The sequence below is a fragment of the Pygocentrus nattereri genome, chromosome 10, assembly GCF_015220715.1.
Source record: "Pygocentrus nattereri isolate fPygNat1 chromosome 10, fPygNat1.pri, whole genome shotgun sequence".
NCBI lineage: Eukaryota > Metazoa > Chordata > Actinopteri > Characiformes > Serrasalmidae > Pygocentrus > Pygocentrus nattereri.
In genome coordinates, this window is record NC_051220.1 from 28333130 (window position 1) to 28355046 (window position 21917).

Here is a 21917-nt window from a genome sequence, read left to right on the forward strand (position 1 = left end):
GAATATTTCAAAACTTTATTAGAAACGAGAAGAGCTCTGCTTATTTTACACAAAGATACAATGGCTTTGCTCAGGAACCCAATACCTTCATTCCTTCATCCAGGAATCCGTGAATAAATCTCACTCACAAGGAAGCAAGTTCTCATTATTTTCAATAATCATCACCTACAGCATAAGTGTTCAAAATACTAGTGGGTTCGTTTTTCTAGAGGGCTTGGTTTAGGCTCCTGCTGATGACCAGTGGTTGGTTATGTACAGTAAAGATGTGAATGCTTCTACCAACCAGACATAGAAAAAGAATTTAATATACAAAGCTGTACTGTTTAAAAATAATATAAATCATTTACAATTTGTGTAAAATGTATTTTTCAAATACATGGTTTTGGAAGATCTATATACAAAAGAAACAATCATAGTAAGAAACCCCTGGGCTAAACAGACATGTCCATTAAGCAACTTTTATTCAATTGGTTGAGAACTCAATGCTGAAACATAAGAATAAAATGCTTAAATTAACAATACAAGTACCAAGAAATCTTTGAACATAAGCAGGGCAGGTCACCAAGTACTGGTGTTCCATAGAGGTCTCAATACATTGAGAGCAATGGGCCCAAATGGTAAAAGGGGAGAGAATGAGAGTGGGAGCAATTTACTGCACAGTAGTTACCCAATTGTGACTTCACAGTCTAAACACATTAGATAAACCCACAACATTCTTTCATCAACCTATCCCATGAACCAAATGAATGTGGGAAGATTGTTTTCACCTTGTAAAAAATACAAAAATGATGTCCACTGACTGAATAAATATACTTAAGTTGCAAGATAATACCTTTATTTTACACAAAATTTCAGACCTAGAAATATTTCATTAAATAATTTCATGGCTGTGATATATACCTTTTGAAATTTTCCATACTAAAATAAAAACTCTGCAATTACATATAAAAAGACAAAATACACTCGCAAAGGAAATTAGTCCACTGAAAACATTTTTTTTGTCCTGTGTTCCACTGTAAACATTTTTTCATTTTTTCTTTTCTTAAAAAGACAACAAAAATAGTTTTGCATAATTATCTGTGCTCACACACTACAAAGAGTGGAAGACACCAGCTGCAGTTTTCAGTAAACTACATTCCCTTTTGCAATTGACTTTGTCCCACTTTTCCAAAATAGGGCACTCTGCTGTAACGTGTACTTTGGCAGTTCTGATGGAGCAAGTGCACAAATTTGACCTTTTTTGCTAACCATATCCAGCTGGTTAAGTGACCATACCTATACAGGGACTTTAATGTGGGATTTTACCATATTATAATAGAAGAATTTATGAATGGTTGATTACTGCATCCAAACCAGCCCACTGTACAAAGGCTGTAAGAGGAGGTTTGTTTGGGCCTTGCTGAGAAAGAAGAGAAAAAGTGCCGTTGTTTGAGGATGGATGTTATTTTCCTTTCCTTTTTTTTGGATTACATTCAACCCTCACACGGAGTCCATTTTCTGACGTTAAAAGTGGCAGCGAGAGGGAGTGAGAGGCAGGATAAGTTTACAAAGTGCAGGAGGTGGGAGTGGCCACAAGGTGGGACCAGGAGACTGGGAAGTATGGAGGAGGCGAGGCAGTCGAGTGCTATTGGCCACTTGCTCTGGCTCATCACTATGCAGGTCTCCACAGAGGCAGCAGAATGCTGAGAAGGCAGAGGTGGGCAGAGGTGGGGAGGGGCGCGGTATCTATCACCTGCACTCAACAGCAACAGTGTTCTGGGTGGGGGAGGCTGAGGAGGGGCTCATGCCTGTGTCAGATGAGCCAGATGATGTGGAGGCTGTGGTGTGGGACACTGTCAAGCAGAGGGAACACATTGGTTAAATGCTCATATGTACACCAGGTTCACATTAAATCAACTTTCAACCATCATCGTTTATGCAAGTAGAGGGAACTACAATCTTACCTTCCCTCTCCTTCTTTTTTAATCTCTTCCGCCTTCTATCAATAGAGGCCACCTCAGATTTCAACGACATGTAGTATTTCCTGATCTCCTGCAGTTTCTCTTGCAGGAAAGCAATTCTCTCAGCACTTGACATGTTGTCCAGCTCATCTGCAAAATGAAAAATAGTGATCAGTCAGGACAAAACAGACATTTTACCTGCAACTAATTCTGGGAATCACTGCCTATTCAACATAAAATAACTGATGAGTGAAAGCATAACTGGAAAACATCTTACTAAATCTGTCAAAGAAACACAAAGCTTAAGTAACTCATACAAACAACCTATAGTGACCTTAAAGACAGTGATATTTATGACAGTGTTTAGTCTAACTTACTGAGCTGAAATGTCCACTTGTATGACCGTGCAGAGGAGAAGGACTGCTTGTCTTTGTGCTTGTCTTTCTCCATGTCTTTGCTGCTGGGAGAAGCAAGTCCAGGAGAGCGGGAGAGCTTCTGGGCTTTGGTTAGGTTGGAGTGTTTCACAGGAGTCAGCTTATTAGAGGTATCTATGGCAGGCAGGTCTTCACTGTCACTGCTGTGACCTGAAGAAAGATGCAGAGATGCAGCATTATTATGTACTAATCATTATGATAATTTTGTAAAGTAATTAATGAAAAATTGTCCTACATTTTTAAAGCCAATATACCATACCATGAATCTAGCCACTTTTTACAAGCATCCAAAGAAGATCCATTTCAATCACTTTTCAGTGGTGACAAAATGGCATTTACCTGATGCAATCTACATTATTTAAGGTACTTGTGTCCATTTTTAAAGTATAAATCAAATTCAACTGCACTACTGGATTAGACTACCTATTCATACATAACCTTAGAACAGGATACTTACCTGCGCCATTCTTTTCTGCAGTGGAAGCTGTGCTCAGCCTTTTCTGGTTGCGTTTCTGCTTCTTGGCAGGTGAGGTCATGTTGCAGTCCAGCAATCTTTTCTGACCTACAGCAACAAACAACTTTGTTAAATGTAAAAAAGACAAAAACAGTCTAGCCAAAATTATTAAAAGGCATAATGTAAAATCTCTTTTTTGTCAAAATTACTGATAAAATATATCCTCGTGTTATCATTAATAAAAGGTTTGCAGCAATTATTAATTTAGAAATGATTAAAATAGAGTATAGAGCAATTTTTAACTGAGCCAGATAGGCCCAGGCAGCCTTAGGTAGGAAAAGTTAGGCCTAATGCTTCTAGTCAAGAGCTGTCTGTACCAGGCATTCTTGCAGCGCTAGAAAGCCTTGAGAGATGGGCAGACAGCTGCATGTAAGAAATACTGCCTGTTCATTAAAAACAAGCTAGCTTTAAGCGAGGAACAGATAAGCAGTGAACAAAGACAGGTCTTAACTCTTAAATAATTAAAAAGGCCCAATATGGAGAGTTGTAAAAATGGTTCTTGTCAAACAAAGCAGAGGTGTCAAAAAGTAAATTTAACATGGCAAATATAATGATAGCCAATGGAAACCTTAGGATGGTTGGAGAAGAAGCGTGAAGAAAATACTCTGGGGAGGAGCAATGAGCATATTCGAAAAACAAAAACTGATGTAACGTGTTGAATCTGCATTCGGGACAGGTCGGATCCGGGAGCCGACTTGTCACCTGAAACTTAATAAATGAAGAGGGCCTTCTCCTTACTCAACGGAACTATCGGCTGAAGTTTGGTTTTTCATTTTTCTTTAACCTTCTGCAAGAATGCTTTTCAATCTTTTTGACTGTATTATCTTTTTTTGCATTTTGGAAGAATGCTTTGATTTTAATTATTCTGTTCTGTAATGCAAAAAAGGATAAATTAGCACTAAAACTTCACTTAGGTAACAACACGCGTTTCATTCACATTGTCTGGGACTCGGGGTAGGAGGGCGAGGCGCTCCGAGTCCCGACACCATGAACATAAGGAAAGTAATATGTGGAGAGTTCTGACCAACCTCTGTCTTTGCCATCCCTCTCCTGAAGGGAGATACTAGAATTGCTGGAGCTGGCACTGGCATCAAAACCATGTGGGGATCCATTCTCCCCAAGCCCCTCCTGTGATTCAGCCACACTGTCTACCTCAATTGTGGCATCACTCTCACTCTTGATGCTGTGGGACTCATCCGGACTGGGGGTGGAAGATGGTGAGCAGAGCCGAGGAGCCCCTGCTCCTGCTAGACTGTGAGGGAGGTGGGAGGTAGGCTGTAGGGGCTGAAGGGGCTGTAGGGGCTGTAAGGGTTGTAGGGGCTGTAGGGGCTGGGGCTGAGCTGCAACAGGAGCAGGAGCGTTCTCCTCCCTCATCACCGGTAACTCCTCTCCTGATGGTTTCTCCTTCTCTTCAGGGTCATCCAGATCCACCTCATGGCACACCAGTGCCTCTGGGCCTATCCGGGGCATCAGCTCCTCATCGGTGACCCCTGAGGCGTCCTCTATCGTTAATAAACCCGGAAGAGGTTCCACTCTGACCTGAACTTCTCTGGTAAGAGAGGGCATTTCTGTTTTGACCTCTGGTTCTTCAGTAGGAACTTCTACTACTGGTGCTGCTGCTTCCTCTGGTGCAAGTGTTTCTTCCATTTTCTCCACAGCCTCTACTTGTCTTTCTGTATCTGATCTCTTCTCTGGTGACAAAGTCTTTGGTTGAGTCTTAGGTTCCTCTTTGCGTTCAAGACGAACCTTCTTGTCAGGTGTCCGCTGCTCAGTAGCTTTGCGCTTGGCTATGCAACTTCTCTCTGGAGGGCTAACATCCTCAGTAGCAGAGTCAGTGTCAGAGTCTGCCTTTTCAGGCACTCTTTCTGTAGGGCTGCTGTGTACAATCTCCTGAGGCTTCTTAGCCTGGCGTGGGACAGTACAGTGTGCCTCAGGCTCAGCATGATTGGGAGTGGCAGGCAGCTGTGTGGGAGTTTCAGACCCAGGTTCCCTCTGGCGAGCCCTTTTTCCTCTTGATTTGGGAGATTTGTCATCGGACTCTGGTGATGGGGCTATTTCTTCCTCAGGCTTGTCCACCTCACTTTTCTCCTGGGGTAGGAGTTTTTCCTGAGGACTGCTAGGACACTCTGGCTCAGCTTGGGCAGCTTCTAGCCTTCTTTTCTCCTCTTGCCTTGCCTCTTCCTCCTCCTGCTTTCGTGCTGTGGCAGGGTCGGTTGTCTCTGTCCATCCGGGCTTCTTCTCAGGAGAGTCCTCACACTCGCTCTCCTCTGATGAATTCCCAGAGTCTATGAAGAGAGCAGGAGTAGAAATTTGTGGGTTAAAACAGTAAATTCTCTAAAATAAGTGGCAAAATAAGTACAGTAACATACCATTGGATGCCCTGTCCGAATCATACATCCCAGAAGTTCTCCTTGTGCGCCGACGAGGAGTTCCTGCCAGGACACATGTAACATTGAGCCAAAGAACAAAAGGTCTACTCAAAGCTCCTCAGAAATGCAATCTCACTATAATGCAGTACTCAGTCTTACCTTCTCCATTGGGCAGAGTAGATGGGTCTGTGGGACGAGAGCTTTTGCTGCCTGACCTTCCCTCACTGCTGGGGGTTTTGGATATACTGCGAGAGGTGCTGGGAGGGGTGGACTTCAGTGGAGGGCGACCACGTTTCACACCTGTTTTTGTCTGTTTGTCCTCCTCTTTTTCCTTCTCACAATCATCTTTATTCTGTAAGGAACAACAGAGCTGTTGTCACAGATCTGTATTCCAGAGCAAGGTATTCTACAGAGTCCTGCCATTAATTCAAACTAATATGACTCACATACCTTGACTTTCTTTTTCTGTCTTTTCTTCGTCCCTCCTTTATCAACAGGCCATATAATTCGATCTGCTTTGACCCACTCATCATATCTGTTGTGCAAATAAAAAAAGTTCAAACAAGATAATTATTGGTTGGATGCATTCATCATAGTCTTCAAAAAAGGCAAAATCACTTTAGAGCTTTAGAAATAAACACTATGGAAATCCAGACGACAAGGCATTGGACATTATTACTGCATAAGCCCAACTACTCAGCACTTAACATTCATTGTTGACCGCGGTCAAATAAAAGGCATGAATCAGAGGGTTATTAAAACAGCGAAGGTGCAAACCAGTTTGAAAAAGAATTCAATAAGTTAAACCATTTTTTTCAACCCTATTAAATCTTTGCAATGCTCCAACTCTTTTAAACCTAATTCCATCATCATACTTGCCTCACATTCCATCCATAGTAATGGACCAGATAGAGGACTTCTCCATCATCAGTCTCTGTGTTCTTTATGTTGGCTTCATAGATTTTCTGTGATTTTCCTTTGCCATATTTCACCTTTACTTTTGTTCCTGTGACAGAGTGTTCAGAGTCCTCATACCTATCCTCGTCCTCCCGCTCATCTCTGTAAAATAGGGTAAGAATTCTCAAACAGGAGTACTGTTCCAAGAAAGTGAACAATTTAATAAAAAGACCTTTCCAAAACATGTAAGATAGCTCTAATCCAAAACAATATTCTGGAACAAACCTTTTCACATTCTAAAAGACTTCACAGAGGAAAGTTGCTGTGTCAGAAGAAAACAGCAAATGAACATCAAAATGTAGAATGAGTAGGCTAAAAGCCAGGTGTTAAGTGCAGAGGCTAATCAGACAGCCAAGAGAAATGCGACATCATATGACATCAGTCAAAAAAGCGAAACCATTCTCTGGCATCATCATATTTGCTCCTTCTGAGCATACATAGCCACAACGTTAATAACTAATGAGTAAAGACCATATAGTAGGACAATTGTATAAATCACATAAAAGCTACATTTTGAAAGTTAACTATATGCATCATAAATCCAGGTTTGGTCATAAATTACCAAATATATCTAAGAATGATATACCTTTCTCTGAGTCTGGATCTTTCACCCTCATCCTCCTCATCTTCCTCTTCTTCCCGATCTTCTTCCTCAGAGTCTTTGTCAGACTCTTCAAGCCGGCGGCTACGCCTCTTTCCTGGATTATCTACCTCGGGCTTCTCCTTTTGCTCCTCTCCGCTGCCCTCTCCTCCTCGCACCTCTTCTTTCTTTTTTTCCTCCTTCAACTTTTCCTGTTTGACAGCCTCCTTTCCTTCAGTTTTTCCAGGAGCCACCACACAGCGCCGCCGGCCCTGACAAGAGAAAGACTAGATTACATGGTTTCTAAATTCTCTGACAAAATAAAAGACAAAGATTACACATCAATGTCACTACAGACCTACAGTGGACTAGGAATCATGCCCAAGCTGTTACCCTAGAAATACGCTGTGTATCAAGTGTATCATGTTAGTGGTGACCTTGTTAAAAAAATAAATAGAACACAACAAGCACTAATACTGAAGGACTAATTATGGCTTGCTGTAAAGGTAATGTTACTGTACACGGTCACATATCTAATAAAACAGCCATACTCTAAAAGCTTAGAGCCACTACCAAAAATACATGCCTACAGGGACAGCAATGACTCACATTTGTCTCCCTCCACAGTGTCATTTCTTGAGTCACAATACTTATTTACAATGTGTAGTTAATTGTAGAAATGTCATTAGTAAATATTAAAAAAAAAAAAAAAAAAAAACCACACAACAACATCTCCAATTACATAATTTGCCATAAGATTTTCCATTGTTGAGAAAACAAAATCTTGGCAGTTACATAACAGAAAATTAAACCATGCAATATTCATCCTCAGACCTTCTTACAATAGAGCTAGTTACAATATTTCTTAATACTAATATTTGAGTTTAGTAACTCAAAACACATCAGTTTAGGCACAGTCAGAGAGCAGGGGAAAGTCAGACAGCCAAGAGAAGTGTGACATCACATGACATCAGGTCATGAAAGCGAAACCATTCTCTGGCATCATCATGTGAAGTTGCCCCTAACAAACCATGCAATTCATCCACATTGAAGAACCGGCATCTATATCAACATGCAGGGCAAACTGAAATTAAGCGATTGCTCCCTGACCAGGAGAGAGAAAAAACCCTTCACTCACCCTAGGGGAGCAGATATCTTTTCGGCTTTTTTCATCGTCTGCATCAGACTCATCTCCATCAGCTTTGTCCTTGCATTGCTCAAGCTCAGCTTTAGTCTGCTGAGTAGGATCACATTTTTCCTCATTTTCCTCCACCATTTCTTGCTTAACAATCTCCATCTCTGGCTGGGTGACTGGCCGAGGTTCATTATGGTGCACGGTCCTGAACTCAATCTTAGCTGATCGGCAATACTCTTCGAAGCCATACAGATACCTGAAAGACAAATTGCAGTTACTCGCAGTTCGGAGTGCTCTTGTTCAGTTTGGACTTTTGAGGTTAAAAATATCTGTAGTTGTACATGTTTTATTTAATATCCTTCTAGGTACCAAACTGAGTTATCATCAGCACTTATCATCTGGTATCACAGATTGTGTCACTTTTAAAGAAACTCATAGTAAACTCTACCAGAAGTATTACAGCTTTAACAGAATCTCTTAATGAAAGATGAAAGGGGGAAAAACTGTAGGAAACCCTCATACTTAAACAAGTCATCCACTCATGTGTAGAGGACTACTATATGACAATTTGCTTCAAAGCTACATTTTCATTATAGCATTACAGCTACTGGAATATAGCTTGTGCTCTGTACATACTATCTGAGGCAGTCATGCAGTTGAGTATAGTTTAAACAAATAACCACTGTCTAGCTAAACAACTAAGAAGGAAGTGAGCATAAACTCACATTCTGGCCTCTTCAATCACTAGTCAAATATCCACAACACAGAGACACTTCAGAGTGTCAGAGACAGCAGTTAGCACATTGTAGGCACACCGCATATTCTGTAAACTGCACAAGAGTACTTACTTTCTATAAGCCGTCTTCACATTATAAGAGGCAGCTGAATTTAACACAGGAATTCCCAGATCCATATAGACCTGTTTCCATATAGAACCACTCTCAATCTGCAACAAAAACAAAGTCACATTGTTATTTTTTTCCTAGACAACTTAAGAAAACATTTCAAGATTACTAGATATTCTAGGACACTAATGCATCAAGGGAGGATCAGATAGCCAAGAGAAACGTAACATCACTCAACATCAGTCAAATATGCGAAACCATTCTCTGTGATCATCACTTTAACTCCCTTCCTGGCAATGCACATTACAACTTTACACATTTGGAATACAATGAAGGTCATTTCATCCAAATGCCTGCCAACATTAACTAACAAGCCCTCCATTTGACCGGTGGTAAAAATTATATAATTCACATATTCATTTCATGATCAGTGCAGAGAGCTTCACAATAAATGTAGATGTTAGTGTAATCAATAAATGCAGTAAAGATGCAAAGGATGCTTACACTGTCACAGCCCCCATGTTGGTAAACCAGCCTGAAGAGCTTGAAGAGGTTCAGGTCCTTGTAGCCCAGCACAGGGGGTTTGTTAATTGGTGTCCCTGGGGAGAGAGAGGAAGTTCAGATGAGCACTGCAAAGAGGAAGCACACTGCAGAACGAGTCACATGGTGTGTCTCAGGAGTACAGCACATGACACAAGCAATGCCGCCTATGGTCACAAACTTGTTTAAAGAACACTGGCTAAACTGTTAAATAAATAAATAAATAAATGGTTGTTTGTAGAAACTTCTTAGATGATGCCTCTGCTGTCTTACCTCGGTCTTCCATGAACTTGTAAAGCTGCTGTAGGAAGTGGTCCCTCTCTTCTGGGTCTGGTTCATCATCAGGCTTACAACAGAGAGATAGTAACTGATGAGCTTAAATGGACAAGATCAAGTTTCAAGCTACTGACGACCAGTTGCTACCACAGCAGTGGAGCTGAATTAAAATAAATAAATAAATAAATAATACTATTTATACGAAGAAAATTTTAAATGCAAGAGACATGTAACAGAGTAAGCAACCATTAGCATTAGAAGATTAAATGAATGCTATTCAATTTATAGAACTTTCTATGCATTTTGATTGGACAGTGTAACACACTCAAGAGCAGAAATTGTGTGTCCAAGGTTAAATCAGACAGCCAAGAGAAAATGTTACATCACACGACATCAGTCAGGTAAGCGAAACCATTCTCTGCTATCATCATGTTTAACCCAACATGCTAATGTTGCTATCCAGCATGTAATAAACACAGCAAGGCCTGCACTGTTTATGTCTAAGCCACTCAGACAACTACTGCATGAAAATAAGTCTGTGTTATGCTGAATCAGTCACCACAAGTTAAGGACGCACCTTGAACAATAAATATTCAGCTGTCTAAAAGTAAAAAATAAAAAAACTTCCAAGTGTACCAGAAATCAAGTATATTTCACAGGGCTACACCAATGTTTGGTTACTCCAGAGTGGAACCTAAATGTTGTGCTTTTAATTGTAAGAACCTGGGACCTCTGAGTTTCAAAGACAGCAGACAGACCAAAACCACACAAGCTGTGTAAGAGCAACACAAGTCATTCACAGGAAATGAGACTGAAACCAGCTGTTAAGACACAGCTCTCTTAAAATACTGCCACATATAAAATAAAAGCAATGCCATGTTTAGTGTTAAGTAGCTACTGTGAAGATGGCTCCATCACAGGGAGAGCTAACTTTGAGAGCTGCAAAATCAGGGAGTATTACTCAAGTGAGGAGAGAGAAGCTCTTGTGATGAGCTGCAGCCTTGAGATTTAGACCTGCCCACAAACACAGCTGGCACGCCTCCATTGGCACTCGGCCAATCCGCACAGCTCTCTCAGCCATAGGAAGTAGGGGTTGCCATGGAAGCAGTGTCGGAAACCAAGCAAATGGCTATTTGTCCGAGTGCTGGGAGCAGGAAGAATGAGGCATTGTTGTCCTGAGACTGGGGGTTTTCCCACATGCTGGGGCTATTCACTGGCTTCACTAAAGGTGCTTTAGGCCATAAGATGTGAGAGCCAAGGAATGCCTTTACAGATCAACATAAATACTGATTCAGCACTGCCACATTCTTTACTCGCACTGCTAAAAGCACTTTCCAAAGACTGGGCACATGTTTACTTTATGGATGTAACTCAACGTCACAGTACTGTTTAAACAAAGTTCCACAAGCCCATCAAGTCTTTATTATGACAATCACACATTATTACTCAAAGACTTAAAAACATCTCCAATGCTTATTATTAAGCTTAATATTACTATTGTTAACAACAACAACAACAACAATTTTAAAAGAGGCCAGAGGTGGCTTACTTGATGGGAAAAGGCTGGAGATCATATCCTATGGCTTACTTTGATGGCCTGATGCCCATTACAGGCAGTATCTTACCTCTTCTGGCTCTGGCTCCTTCTCCTCTTCCTCACTTTCCTTGCCTTCACCATCATCACTGCTGGAGGATTCCAAAATCTCACTCATATCCATCTTCCAGCCATCAGGGACCTTCTTGGTCTGGAGGAAGAGCAATGCTTCTTCAAATCCTGCACAAAAACAAGACCAGGGTGAGATTTTGGCAATGGGAAAATTGAAAATGCACAGTTGTTAGCCCCAAATATATGCATGCATACCTTTCTTGTTAGAGTATTCTGGTTTGGAGATTGTGTCCTCACTCATGTCATGAACTTCATTACGAGCCACAGTGTAACTACAAGAAGAGGAACAAAATCATGTTTGACAACGTTCAAGTTCTGACAATGTTGCAGGCTTGCAAACAAACAAAACAGAAGACAAAAAAAAGCCAGAGTTTAACTTACAATTTGGAATCAGCAAATGATCGCACTAAGCATTGGTCCTTTTTGACAGTTAAGTCATCATTGCAGCTGGGAGATACCACCTTGGACAGATAAACAATCAATCCACAAAATCAGTTCAATATTTCTTAGACATAGATGCAGCAATCACAAGTATCTGGATTTAGGCCAAGGGAAAACAAGTTGTCTGATAAAAAAAAAAAAAAAAAAAAAAAAGTAAACCAATAACTATCAGGGCTTCAAACCGGTTTAATGAAACAAAAGTCAGAAACAAATCGTATTTTACTAAGAACAAAAACAAAATGGAAAACAAAACCATACTTTTGTTCTGCAAGAGGTTAAAGTCTCTGTTGCAAATTAATAAATTTTACTTTTATTTCCATGTGGCCGACAACATAAGAATTTGAACAATTTGAACAAGAATCTTTGGATCAATGGCATGTCTCACATGCTTTTATTCAAGCCATGTTTTTGCACACACTATACTGTATACTGAGTTGAATGAAGGAAGTAGCTAAAGCTATGTTATAGGGTCTTCAGACTTTTTGTGGTCTTTTGCTGATATTGCACAACCAAAGTAAAATAAACTTAACTAGATTACTTAACATGGTTTGAGTGATTTAGGCATGCACCTCCATATCAAGTGGTCATTAACATGTATTACTTGTTAGTTACATTAGCTTCACAGCTCCAGTTAAAACTAAAGCAGCAAACTTCAAATGCTGGTAAGGAAATGCTGGGGATCATAAAGACCATAGTGCAAGTTTACAAGTGTTTACTGATGGAGCAAGGAAAATGCATATGCTGTACATTTTGTTAGTGTTCTATAAATCTATTATTATTTGAAAATATATTCTAATTCCAACAGCTCCTTTTTAGGGCTTTAAATAAGAAGTGCTAATGCTGCATCTTTTCTCAATGTCAGCCTTATATGATAGTTGATTTAACACCAAAAATATATAAAAACAGGCAGGATCTGAAAGGCTGACAGAGCTCACCAGGGCGTGGTACCAGGATGCTCGCTCTGGCCCTGTCTGAATGAAGGCAACTTTGCCCAACAGGTCATCATTCAGCCGCCGTCTGTCATCATCCTCTTCCTCACTGGATGAAGACTCCTTCTCCTCCTCCGCACTAAATCATTTAGCAGACATGAATGAAAATATAATTTTACAAGTTACTAATTACCCTGAAAAGGAAAGTGAGACTAACAGTAAAAACAGCAGAAAATAACATTGACAAAACTTCTACTTGATGCTGCTTTCACACTGAACACGGTATGTGCTGTGCCTGCCACTCACGTCAGTGCAAGCTGCTTCTCACACCATTCGTGGTAAGCACTGTGCTTACCAGTTGGACATAAAAGTGGGTGGCACTTTCTGTACAATAAGGGAGGGTCTTCTGCAGAGAACAGAATGAGAAGGAACTTCCCAGGTTTAACTATAGCTGAACCATTGAAAACTATATTGTTAATCTGGAAAGACAAGAGCTCAACCTAACACTGAGTAAAAGATAATGCAGTTAATATCATTGAACAATTTCAGGTATAATGTGCTTTTGGTCACCTTGTTATATTATTTCATCATAAATCTCATTTACAAAGCAATGAGACAGGTATTTCTTGAAATTAACCCTTAATATGGTTTTTCAATTACTGTATTTTATAGACCACAGAATTCAAACAGATTAATTTTATGACTAATATAGCACCCATTAAGTATAAAGAAGGGGTTCTCAAGCTTTTCCACCTTTAAGCCTACTTGTTTATGCCTTAAAAACATAACAGCCCATAAGGAAATATTTTTTTATTTAATAAAATGTAATTTGTTTCTTTTACTGAGTGCTAAAATTGAAAAACTGATATTTAGGGCCTGAAGATCAGACCGTTTACTTCATTTACATTCACAGAAACCTTGCAATGAAACCTTAAGAAAAAAAAAAACTAATGATGTCTTTTAAAAAACTGGAAAAAAGGAAATGTTTAGCTACAAAGTAGGTAGCTTTCAGGACACTGTTGGACACTGATGTTATGGAAACAACTATGCTTTAGAACCTGCGTGTTAGCGTAGTCACCCTCAACTCCACCCCCCCTCCTTCATATTCAGATATGAATAAAAACATATCCTTGATATTGTTGTCTTTCTCTCTTAAAAGCATCAGCTCACGCTGCAGGAACAATATGAATGTCTATCAAGAGACAGACATTAAAATATGTAGGTACAGCACTGATGCACTGCTAGAAGAAGAGAAAAGCATCTCTTCCCATCAGCAGTGAACTAAACCAGGATTGGAAGCAGACCAAGACCTGCAGTTTTCACTAGAGGTATTTGGTGCAAACCCAAGTATGGGTTGTGTGTTCGCACAAACGGTCAAAACAGACCAAACTAAAGAAAGTTTGATAGGTCCATACCACACAAGCTAGCCTGAGGAACATCTACATTTCTGACTACCTAGCTATCCACCTCATGTGCTGCGTGGTCTCAAAACTGACAATGTTCAATTAGTTTCTTCTCACCGGCCCAGTACAAACTATTGCCTCCCCAGTGATTGAAAACCCCTGATGTAAACAACCCACAGTGAGAACTAGCCAGGCTAAAATACAGCCTCCACATGGAGGAGTTAGCATTAATAGTTAACGCACTGTTACCACAGTACCATCCAAAGGAAACAGTGAGAGAAGTCTATATCCCTCCTAATATAAATCAGAAATAGTCCCCCCCCCCCCCCCCTACTGAATGATGAAACGTGGTCAAAATGTGTCCAAAATAAATGATGGAAGGACATACCAATCAGAAACATGCCACTGCTCTTGCATTGGCTGCGCTATGATTTGTCTGTAAAGCATCACCCAAAAGTTGAAAACATTCAACCCTTAGATGACCCCGCTTGTGAGCCTGGACCAACTTTGCATTAGTTAAAAATCTATGCCTTTAATCAAGTTAAAAATAATGTGTCTGAAAACATGGGGTCAATTTCCCCCCACAAATAATTCTTATAGGTATTTTTGGAACATTTCTTGAAATTATGAATTTAGTTTGATATTACGTAAAGGCTATATTTAATACATATTCCACATCTCTCACTCATATATTGCAAGTACTGTATTTTAGATTAACATAACGTAGGGACATGGACAACATATACCTAATTTTACACAAAGTCAAAGATACAAGCCATCTTTAGGCCATCTTGTATATTTAACTCTTATCAACATGCAATAAACACCTTTAATACTATTTAAATACTTAATATTAATATTTAAATATTATTTAAACACTTTAGATACTATCCTACCTGAAGAGGTAAGTAGTTAGGGCTGGTTGCTGTTTGGTGTGAAGTGAAAGATAAACCTGTTTTTAGAAACCATCTCTAAAACATCAAATATTAAACGATCAAGACCTAAGTCTTTAAAATCAAAGTTCATATTAGTAAAAACACAGGCTCACTACTCCTAACAGGAAACATTGGAAGCCATGACCTCAGGAACTAAGCATTATTAAAAGAAGCTGTAGCTAGAAGTGGGTTACAGTGCTGGAAAAGAACAAAAAAAAAAAAAAAAGTTGTGGGAAAAACTGAGCATGAAAGAAAAAGCCAATTAAGCCACTGCTGCAAAAAAGTGACAAAATACTACAGTCAAAAGTACCAAAAGTGAAGAGGCAAATCAACTGTGATGGACGTAGGTAATATTCTAAATAACAAGCATGGTATCTGCGTAAAAACAGTTTTGCCAGCTTTTTCGCTTTAAAATTAATGTTTTATTCAATTCATACGAGTCGCAAGTCAGAGATCATTTGAACCTTGCAAGTGCTGATAAACAACGGGAAAGATGCAGATGAACTGTCGTCATAGCAAGTGCAACATGCTATCATGTGCACGTTTTAAGCTCCAACAACTATCAGTGTTGTACCCATGCACTGTAAAGTCCACTTATGCAAGATAACCTAAATTAAACACGCTGACAAAAGACTTATTTATAATGCTGTAGTTTGAACTGAAATTAAGACAGTATGCACACAAAATGCCAGTCATAACTTTACAGCCAAATCCAGCTCCAAACTTTAAAGGCCATCAAAACAAAGTGTTGGAATCATGAATAACCAAACAGACTTTTTAGGAGGGTGGTCCAAGTAACCACATTTACTGTAGTTTTAAGATAATCTTAGCTGTTGCTGAATATTATGCAGGCTCAGAAACAGCCAAGACGAATATTTTTGCCATTTAAAACAAGTACAGGGCAAAAGTGTCCCCTCAAAATAACATGCAAGTGTAATAACATTGACACATACAATCTGACTCTGAAGACAAAAAATTTGATTATATCTACACACTGCTTAATGTATTTTTAATGTATTTGTCCTGCTTATGAGATTAAACGAGTATTTTTCTTAAAAATCAATCAATTCAATCAAAATCAATCATCCACTTACACACACAATTTCTCTGAATTCGCGTCACTGAGGACAAAAATTACCACTTAGAAAAATTATTTCTTACTCTGTTATAAAGTGGCACTCACAATCTTTCCATGATTTTCTTTGAGCTACAATACTTCGTGAAACTGTCCAAAGAACGGATCAAAGATCACCACACCTGAAACCAAACATGAAAAACTACTCCTCTTTACATTCAGCTCAACAGCCCAAAAGAGAAAGCTTTTCTTAAAACATACTGAGAGTACCTGCAAGATCAACACTCCGCAAGACTGAGTAAAACAAACACTTACACTGCCTGAGAAGACCGCCTTCCTCGATTTGTCTTCTTCCCAATGACAGGAGTGCCAAAGTGCTCTGGGTTTGTAAGGGGCAGTTGGTCCAAGGTCTGTTGAAGAAAGCAAGAGTGTTCTATCTGTCCATGTCTTAACATGACCAGAACTGATGCTGGGGGAAAGAAAAAAAAATAAAAAAATCTCACTGGGGACATACCTCACTCTCTGCAAAATGCCTTTCACCTTTAAGACACAGTGAAGTTCTTCTAAGTGTTTTCTCATCTCCATCATCAAACACTGGAAAAAAAAGAAAAGAAAAGATGCATATGTTAACTGACAATTTTATATATCATTTTTTTTAAAAAAGAGCCTCTTGACAAGCAATAAACTATTAGACTAGCTTAAGGTGGAGTAGTCACATGGCAGTAGTGGTCACTGAGCTAAGTAGTTAAGGTATCCCAGGACTTACCCACAGTGTACCAGCTGGCATCTGTGAGTTTACTGATGACAGCTTCACTGAACACCCCTTCTGGGCTTTTCACCTCCACTGTAGATCCAACCTGACAGCATGAAGACACATACATGAAGATTACATACACCATAATGTACAGTAATGTATCATTGTAATCTTGATTAAAAAAAACAAACAAAAATGTGTGTGTGTGAGATATATATACACACACACACACACACACACACACACACACACACACACACACACACACACACACACACATTTTGGTAAAATCCATATTCTGCATCAAAATAAAATACTCAGCTTGGCTAGATGACATTTACATGTTACAATATATTTATTAGGTGCTTAAGAAAATGTTTATTTACTGCATATATTTTATATTTACTATTATGTAATTAGTGATAGGAACCATGTTCAACAACTTAAGTTGTTAAGTTAAAAATATGTTGAATAAATGTGCAAAACAAAATTGAACAGTAGAGAGATAAACCTCTGGTGTTTACACATCAGCTTCTCTGGTTCAAAAACAGAGCTGCATGTTATTTGACATCCAATTTCTCAAGTCATTTAGCCTCATACATGCATCTTGTTCACTCCTTCTGCATCTCTAAGCATTAGTTCAATAAATATCACCGTTGTTCACTTTGTCAGTATTAATGACTTTTAATGTTTATTCTAGCTTGGTTGAAGCAACAGGCTGCCAGACTCCGCTGATGAATGATACAAGTGACCAACGGAGTCACACTGCAGATGAGACTAGTGGTCGTATAGGCCCTGCTAGTGAACTGCTACACTTAAGGCAAAATCCAGACCAGTGATTTCTAAAAGAAGCAGGTCAATCTCCTTAGGTAAGTGGCTCCGTTAGCGTTTTATTAACACCAAAAAAGTGCCGTTGCAGATTGGCACCAACACAGTATAGGTGCAAAACTAGTTACAAATGTATAACACTCTTAAGGCACATCTGCTGCTATCAATGAGCTTGAGTACACTAAATATTACTATGTAACTAGCCAAAACAGCTTTGTAAAAATTTGCTGAAATAAACACAATGATGCTTGCACACAATTCATGCATGGAGGTAAAGTCAGTTTGATGACTACTTGACACTGAAGAATCCCTTACCCTCAAAGGTCCTTTGACCTGGTCATCTTGTACAACTTGTGAAGAACTGTCAGCTTTGAGCACCACCTAGAATCATGCATATGGTGCACAAGATCAATGAGGATAGGTTTAAGGATAAAGACAGAGAAAGAGGAGAAGAAAAAGAAAATTGTTGTAGGTTCAGTCAAGGTGAAGTAATCTGCTTGTGTAACAGACACACTCTGCACTTCATGATCTGTCACCAAAGGGCTTCTTATTGAGCTCCCATGAAAAGCCCTGCATTTGGCTCCCTAGAATTCTCTGTCTGCAGGAAAGAACTGGCTCAGGTCATGCCTTCCAATGAATGATGTAGTTCAAGCATTATTACTTTCCTTCTGAAGACTTGTCTTTCATGTTTCAAGCTACTGAACCAGCGAACAGCCACACGACAGCATGCTGTTATGACACTCTGCTCAGAAAAATGCCTATATAACAAGCAAGCAAGAATCACTAAAATTAACACACAACCTTAAACTTTGTACCTGCCAAGAGCGTAACTAAAATAAGGTAATTAAATAACAAAAAATATCAAACCCTGGCTAACATAACCAAAGAAGACATTCACTTTTGCTTTCTAAGCCAACTATGCCTTCCAAGATTGCTGGTGCAAAGTGCACTATGTTCTCATCAATGAACAGAAGCATAGTTATCAGAACAAGTTAGCACGAGTGATGTCCCAGGTAAAAACAGAGATCGTGTCCAAACTCAGTGTCACCTGAGATCAGATAGGCAAAACTAAAACAGTACCCTATTCACTTGCCCTGCACGGACACTTTCATTTGACAAAAAGCGTCTGCAGCAACAGCTCCCCTCAGTGTAATACTTTAAATATTATTTCCAAGCTCAAGAACAACTTTAGGTCTCACTGTTTGACTGTAACTGTTCTTCAGGTTATAATCAACAATTTTACAATATTAGGTACTTACTTTAACTTTCACCATCCGTTTAACAGTCTTAATTTTTGCCTCACAAAAGGCACCTCGGTACTTGGCGCTCACATCCGTTCCCACTGTCAGGTAGGCAGGCTCATCTGCTACCTGAAAAAGAAAAGAAAAAAAAAAAATACAACAATATCAAACATACATCTGCACATTCACAACGACAGAAGGTAAACCTTTAAACTAAACCCAAGCTGAACTTTAAAAAAATGCATTTCATAATCTACAGAAAGTAAATCAGTTTTCAAAAAGCACAGGAGACTTTGCTGAGGACTCCCAATCACTCAACAAACTGGCCTCTCAGAAACATTACAATAGGCTGATCATCATGTAAACTGTTCACAGATATGTACTACGCTCTTGGGAAACTAGTTCTTTTTATGCAGTGTACAAATTCTCGCCAGCAAGAACAACAAAGAGCAGTTTCCATAGACACGCACTGTTCAACTGTACTTTTGACCAGATAAACCTTTTGTCACTGATGCACAAAAGTGCAGACAAGAAGGCCTTTCACAGGACAGAACAGTTCGACCACACTGGGTGAAGCGGTTGTCATGTAATGTGAGGGGGGGAATACATATTTAAGCAAATGTACACTATGGATTTACAACTAAGCACACGTGTTGTCGATAAACAACTTGCCAAGTCAAAGCGGGCTGCTTGTTTAGCTTCAGCTAGAGAGGCGTCGGCTACACTGCTACAGTGCTGAGCTTCAGGATTTACTGACTTACCTTCATTATGATGGCTATTTGAGGGAGTCCAGCTCGAATGGTTTGATAGCTGAAAAACAGGAACAACAGAGTGGAGGGGTGAAACTGAGTGAAAATGTGACAGTTTTGCCGAGGTGCACACAAAACGCAAAACACAGCAGAGAAACGCTAACAGGCTAACGGGCTAGCTACTACTCACGCATTCTTTTCAAGCTCGGTGCAGCCTCCCCCCTCCACACACACGCACTCACTCACACACATACTGCCTCCCTTCACGGCAAAAATGGGAAGCAAGCTCTTAAGTGCTTCTTCACAAAAACAAGTCTGTAAACGACAGCCGACAACCCCCATTTTATACAACTTTCAACGTCTTTTGGGGACGTACAACGCCGAGACGGAGAGGAGGAGGAACAGGCAGAACAGTGCGTGCTCCTTCCCGCTTTACTCGCAGTCCGAGTGTGTCACGTCGCCATCATAGCTCGTAGCGCTGCACCATGTCAGAAGCTTTCGCCTTACCACTCTGCTAAGAACCGTATGTTTGGCCAACTAACCGCAAATAGCGTCCCGTTTTCCTCGGAAAACTGTCACCAACATCACATCACATGAGAAAGAACGAACAAGGAATCCAGCTAGGTTAGGTTATAGATATCGAGCTCGGTTCTCTACGACAAGACAGGCTAAAACACAGCCAGTCGCCCGGCTTGCTAGGTTAACTAACTGAACCTCGTTAAGACAGTTCACCGTTATTACTGCGATTCCAACAGCCTCACATACCAGTTAAGTCAGCGAGCCAAAAAAAAGCAAAAGCCAGTTCCGGAACAATGTCGACTCGGTGGCGAAGGTTCTTTTATACACTCATGTTACTCCAGCTACAAGTTTAGTACAGACGAGAAAGTGTCCGATAACGAGTCATTGTTGCCGTTAAACCGATCTCGCCTAATTCCTCTAAAGCCAGTTAGCGGGTTTAGCTAAGCTCCGCTCCCTTCGCCGCGAAAACAAGCCGCCTAGCAGCACGACTAGCTCGCTCGGTCGGTCGACTAGCTGGCTGGCTAGCACAGTCTCTGCCATTCAAATTTTCGTCGTGTTAATCCCTTCGTCGGGAAAAAAACAGCAAAGAAAACACCCCCAATCTGTACTTTTTCGTGACCGACGACACACGGGACTATGGATTTTCGCCAGACAAAAGTTGTTTAAGTGTTATGTCTCAGGTAAAGATACTTACATACTCCTATATGACTGCTCACCACTCGCCTCGGGTTGCAAAGCATAAACGAAATAACAAGCTGTTGAGCCAAGGTTGTGTTTCTCGAAATCCGATTGGCTGTCATGACCGCGGTGGCCACATTCTTGGAACTGTGATTGGCCCGCTGATGCGTTAAATTCTATAGGACGCAGCTAAACTCGAGACATGATTGGCTAATATGAACGCGGCGCTACAAACTCGGCTTTCTCATTGGTTGGCAGCAATGCCGAATCCTCACAATTAAAACAACTCGCAGTGTACACACCATTGGCTGCACGTTTCCCGTCGAGAACTGTCGAAATCGTTTATTGGTTAGGATTTCACCGACACGACCCGCCTACTCTGTTCATTGGTTCATCGGTTTTATTGAAAGGGAATGGACTTCATTTCAGAGGGAAAAATAAAACGTTTTGCTCTTTATTGCGCATGTCAAAACGGAGGGTTCATTCGCCATTTTGTTCCCATCGTCGTTGTTTTGTCGTACTGAACCTGAGCTCGGCGATCCGGAGGTGAGTCCGAACTGACAACAGATCAACTAAAAGAGCGTTAATCTGTCTATATAAGCCACCTAAACAGTTCAGGGCCTGCTGTGAACTTATTCGCGCATTAAATTCAGTTTTACATGGGAGAGAAACGCACTTCAGTGCGACAGTGTAGAAAAGGTCAGTTGAAGGCTGCGAGAGTAATGGCGTCTTAATTTCAATTCCGCTTAACGTCAGAATTGGACATTTGACGTAACGGAAGACAGCATGGTCGGGGAGAGGTTACAGCCGGATTCATCACACTGACTTTAACGTGTGTATCTTTCACCTGCTTTGTCTTAGAGCTCTAGAAACCCTGTTATATTTCAGTTGAAGAAAAAAACCGTATATTGCCCTTGTACAACTACAGTTGTGGGCAGTGCAAGGTTAGAGAAGAAAACGCATCCTTACGTCGTCATGTAGGTCATTTTTTCCCTTATACATATTTAATCTATTTGGAGTCTGAAATAAACTGCCAAGTTCAGAATCAGACTTTCAAATCACTCTAATGACTTTTTAAAGCACTGTTTCTGATGTCAAGCCAGTATATT

General features: G+C 40.2%; 1 protein-coding gene and 4 non-coding genes across 5 annotated transcripts; all 5 read right to left on the minus strand.

Annotated features, from left to right (window-relative positions):
- Position 1: 1 nt before the first annotated feature.
- Positions 2–20013, minus strand: arid4a (AT rich interactive domain 4A (RBP1-like)). Its single transcript, XM_037541966.1, has 25 exons — positions 19802–20013; positions 19624–19672; positions 18881–18991; positions 17937–18002; positions 16806–16896; positions 16554–16633; positions 16355–16449; positions 12633–12765; positions 11638–11717; positions 11452–11528; positions 11216–11364; positions 9588–9660; positions 9279–9373; positions 8778–8875; positions 7933–8185; positions 6801–7066; positions 6137–6316; positions 5708–5792; positions 5417–5609; positions 5258–5320; positions 3917–5173; positions 2832–2936; positions 2318–2524; positions 1944–2090; positions 2–1832 (listed from the first exon to the last, which is right to left on the minus strand). The coding sequence occupies exons 1-25, from the start codon at positions 19951–19953 to the stop codon at positions 1729–1731; spliced, it is 4209 nt and encodes a 1402-aa protein (XP_037397863.1). The 5' UTR covers positions 19954–20013; the 3' UTR covers positions 2–1728.
- Positions 6554–6635, minus strand: LOC119264223. Its single transcript, XR_005130884.1, has one exon. It is a non-coding gene; the product is annotated as a small nucleolar RNA SNORD53/SNORD92 (small nucleolar RNA).
- LOC119264227 lies at positions 7726–7805 on the minus strand. The gene has a single exon (XR_005130888.1). It is a non-coding gene; the product is annotated as a small nucleolar RNA SNORD53/SNORD92 (small nucleolar RNA).
- On the minus strand, positions 8975–9056 carry LOC119264226. The gene has a single exon (XR_005130887.1). It is a non-coding gene; the product is annotated as a small nucleolar RNA SNORD53/SNORD92 (small nucleolar RNA).
- LOC119264225 lies at positions 9944–10026 on the minus strand. The gene has a single exon (XR_005130886.1). It is a non-coding gene; the product is annotated as a small nucleolar RNA SNORD53/SNORD92 (small nucleolar RNA).
- Positions 20014–21917: the final 1904 nt, after the last annotated feature.

Bases quoted from the DNA above. Each gene is read 5' to 3' on its own strand.
- arid4a (XM_037541966.1), bottom strand. From the start codon at position 19,953: ATGGGGGTTGTCGGCTGTCGTTTACAGACTTGTTTTTGTGAAGAAGCA. The intron at 5,610-5,707 runs GTATGTGAGTCA...TGTTCCTTACAG, and splicing joins GACAGAAAAAGAAAGTCAAG to AATAAAGATGATTGTGAGAA. The intron at 5,174-5,257 runs GTATGTTACTGT...CTCTCTTCATAG, and splicing joins TTCGGACAGGGCATCCAATG to ACTCTGGGAATTCATCAGAG.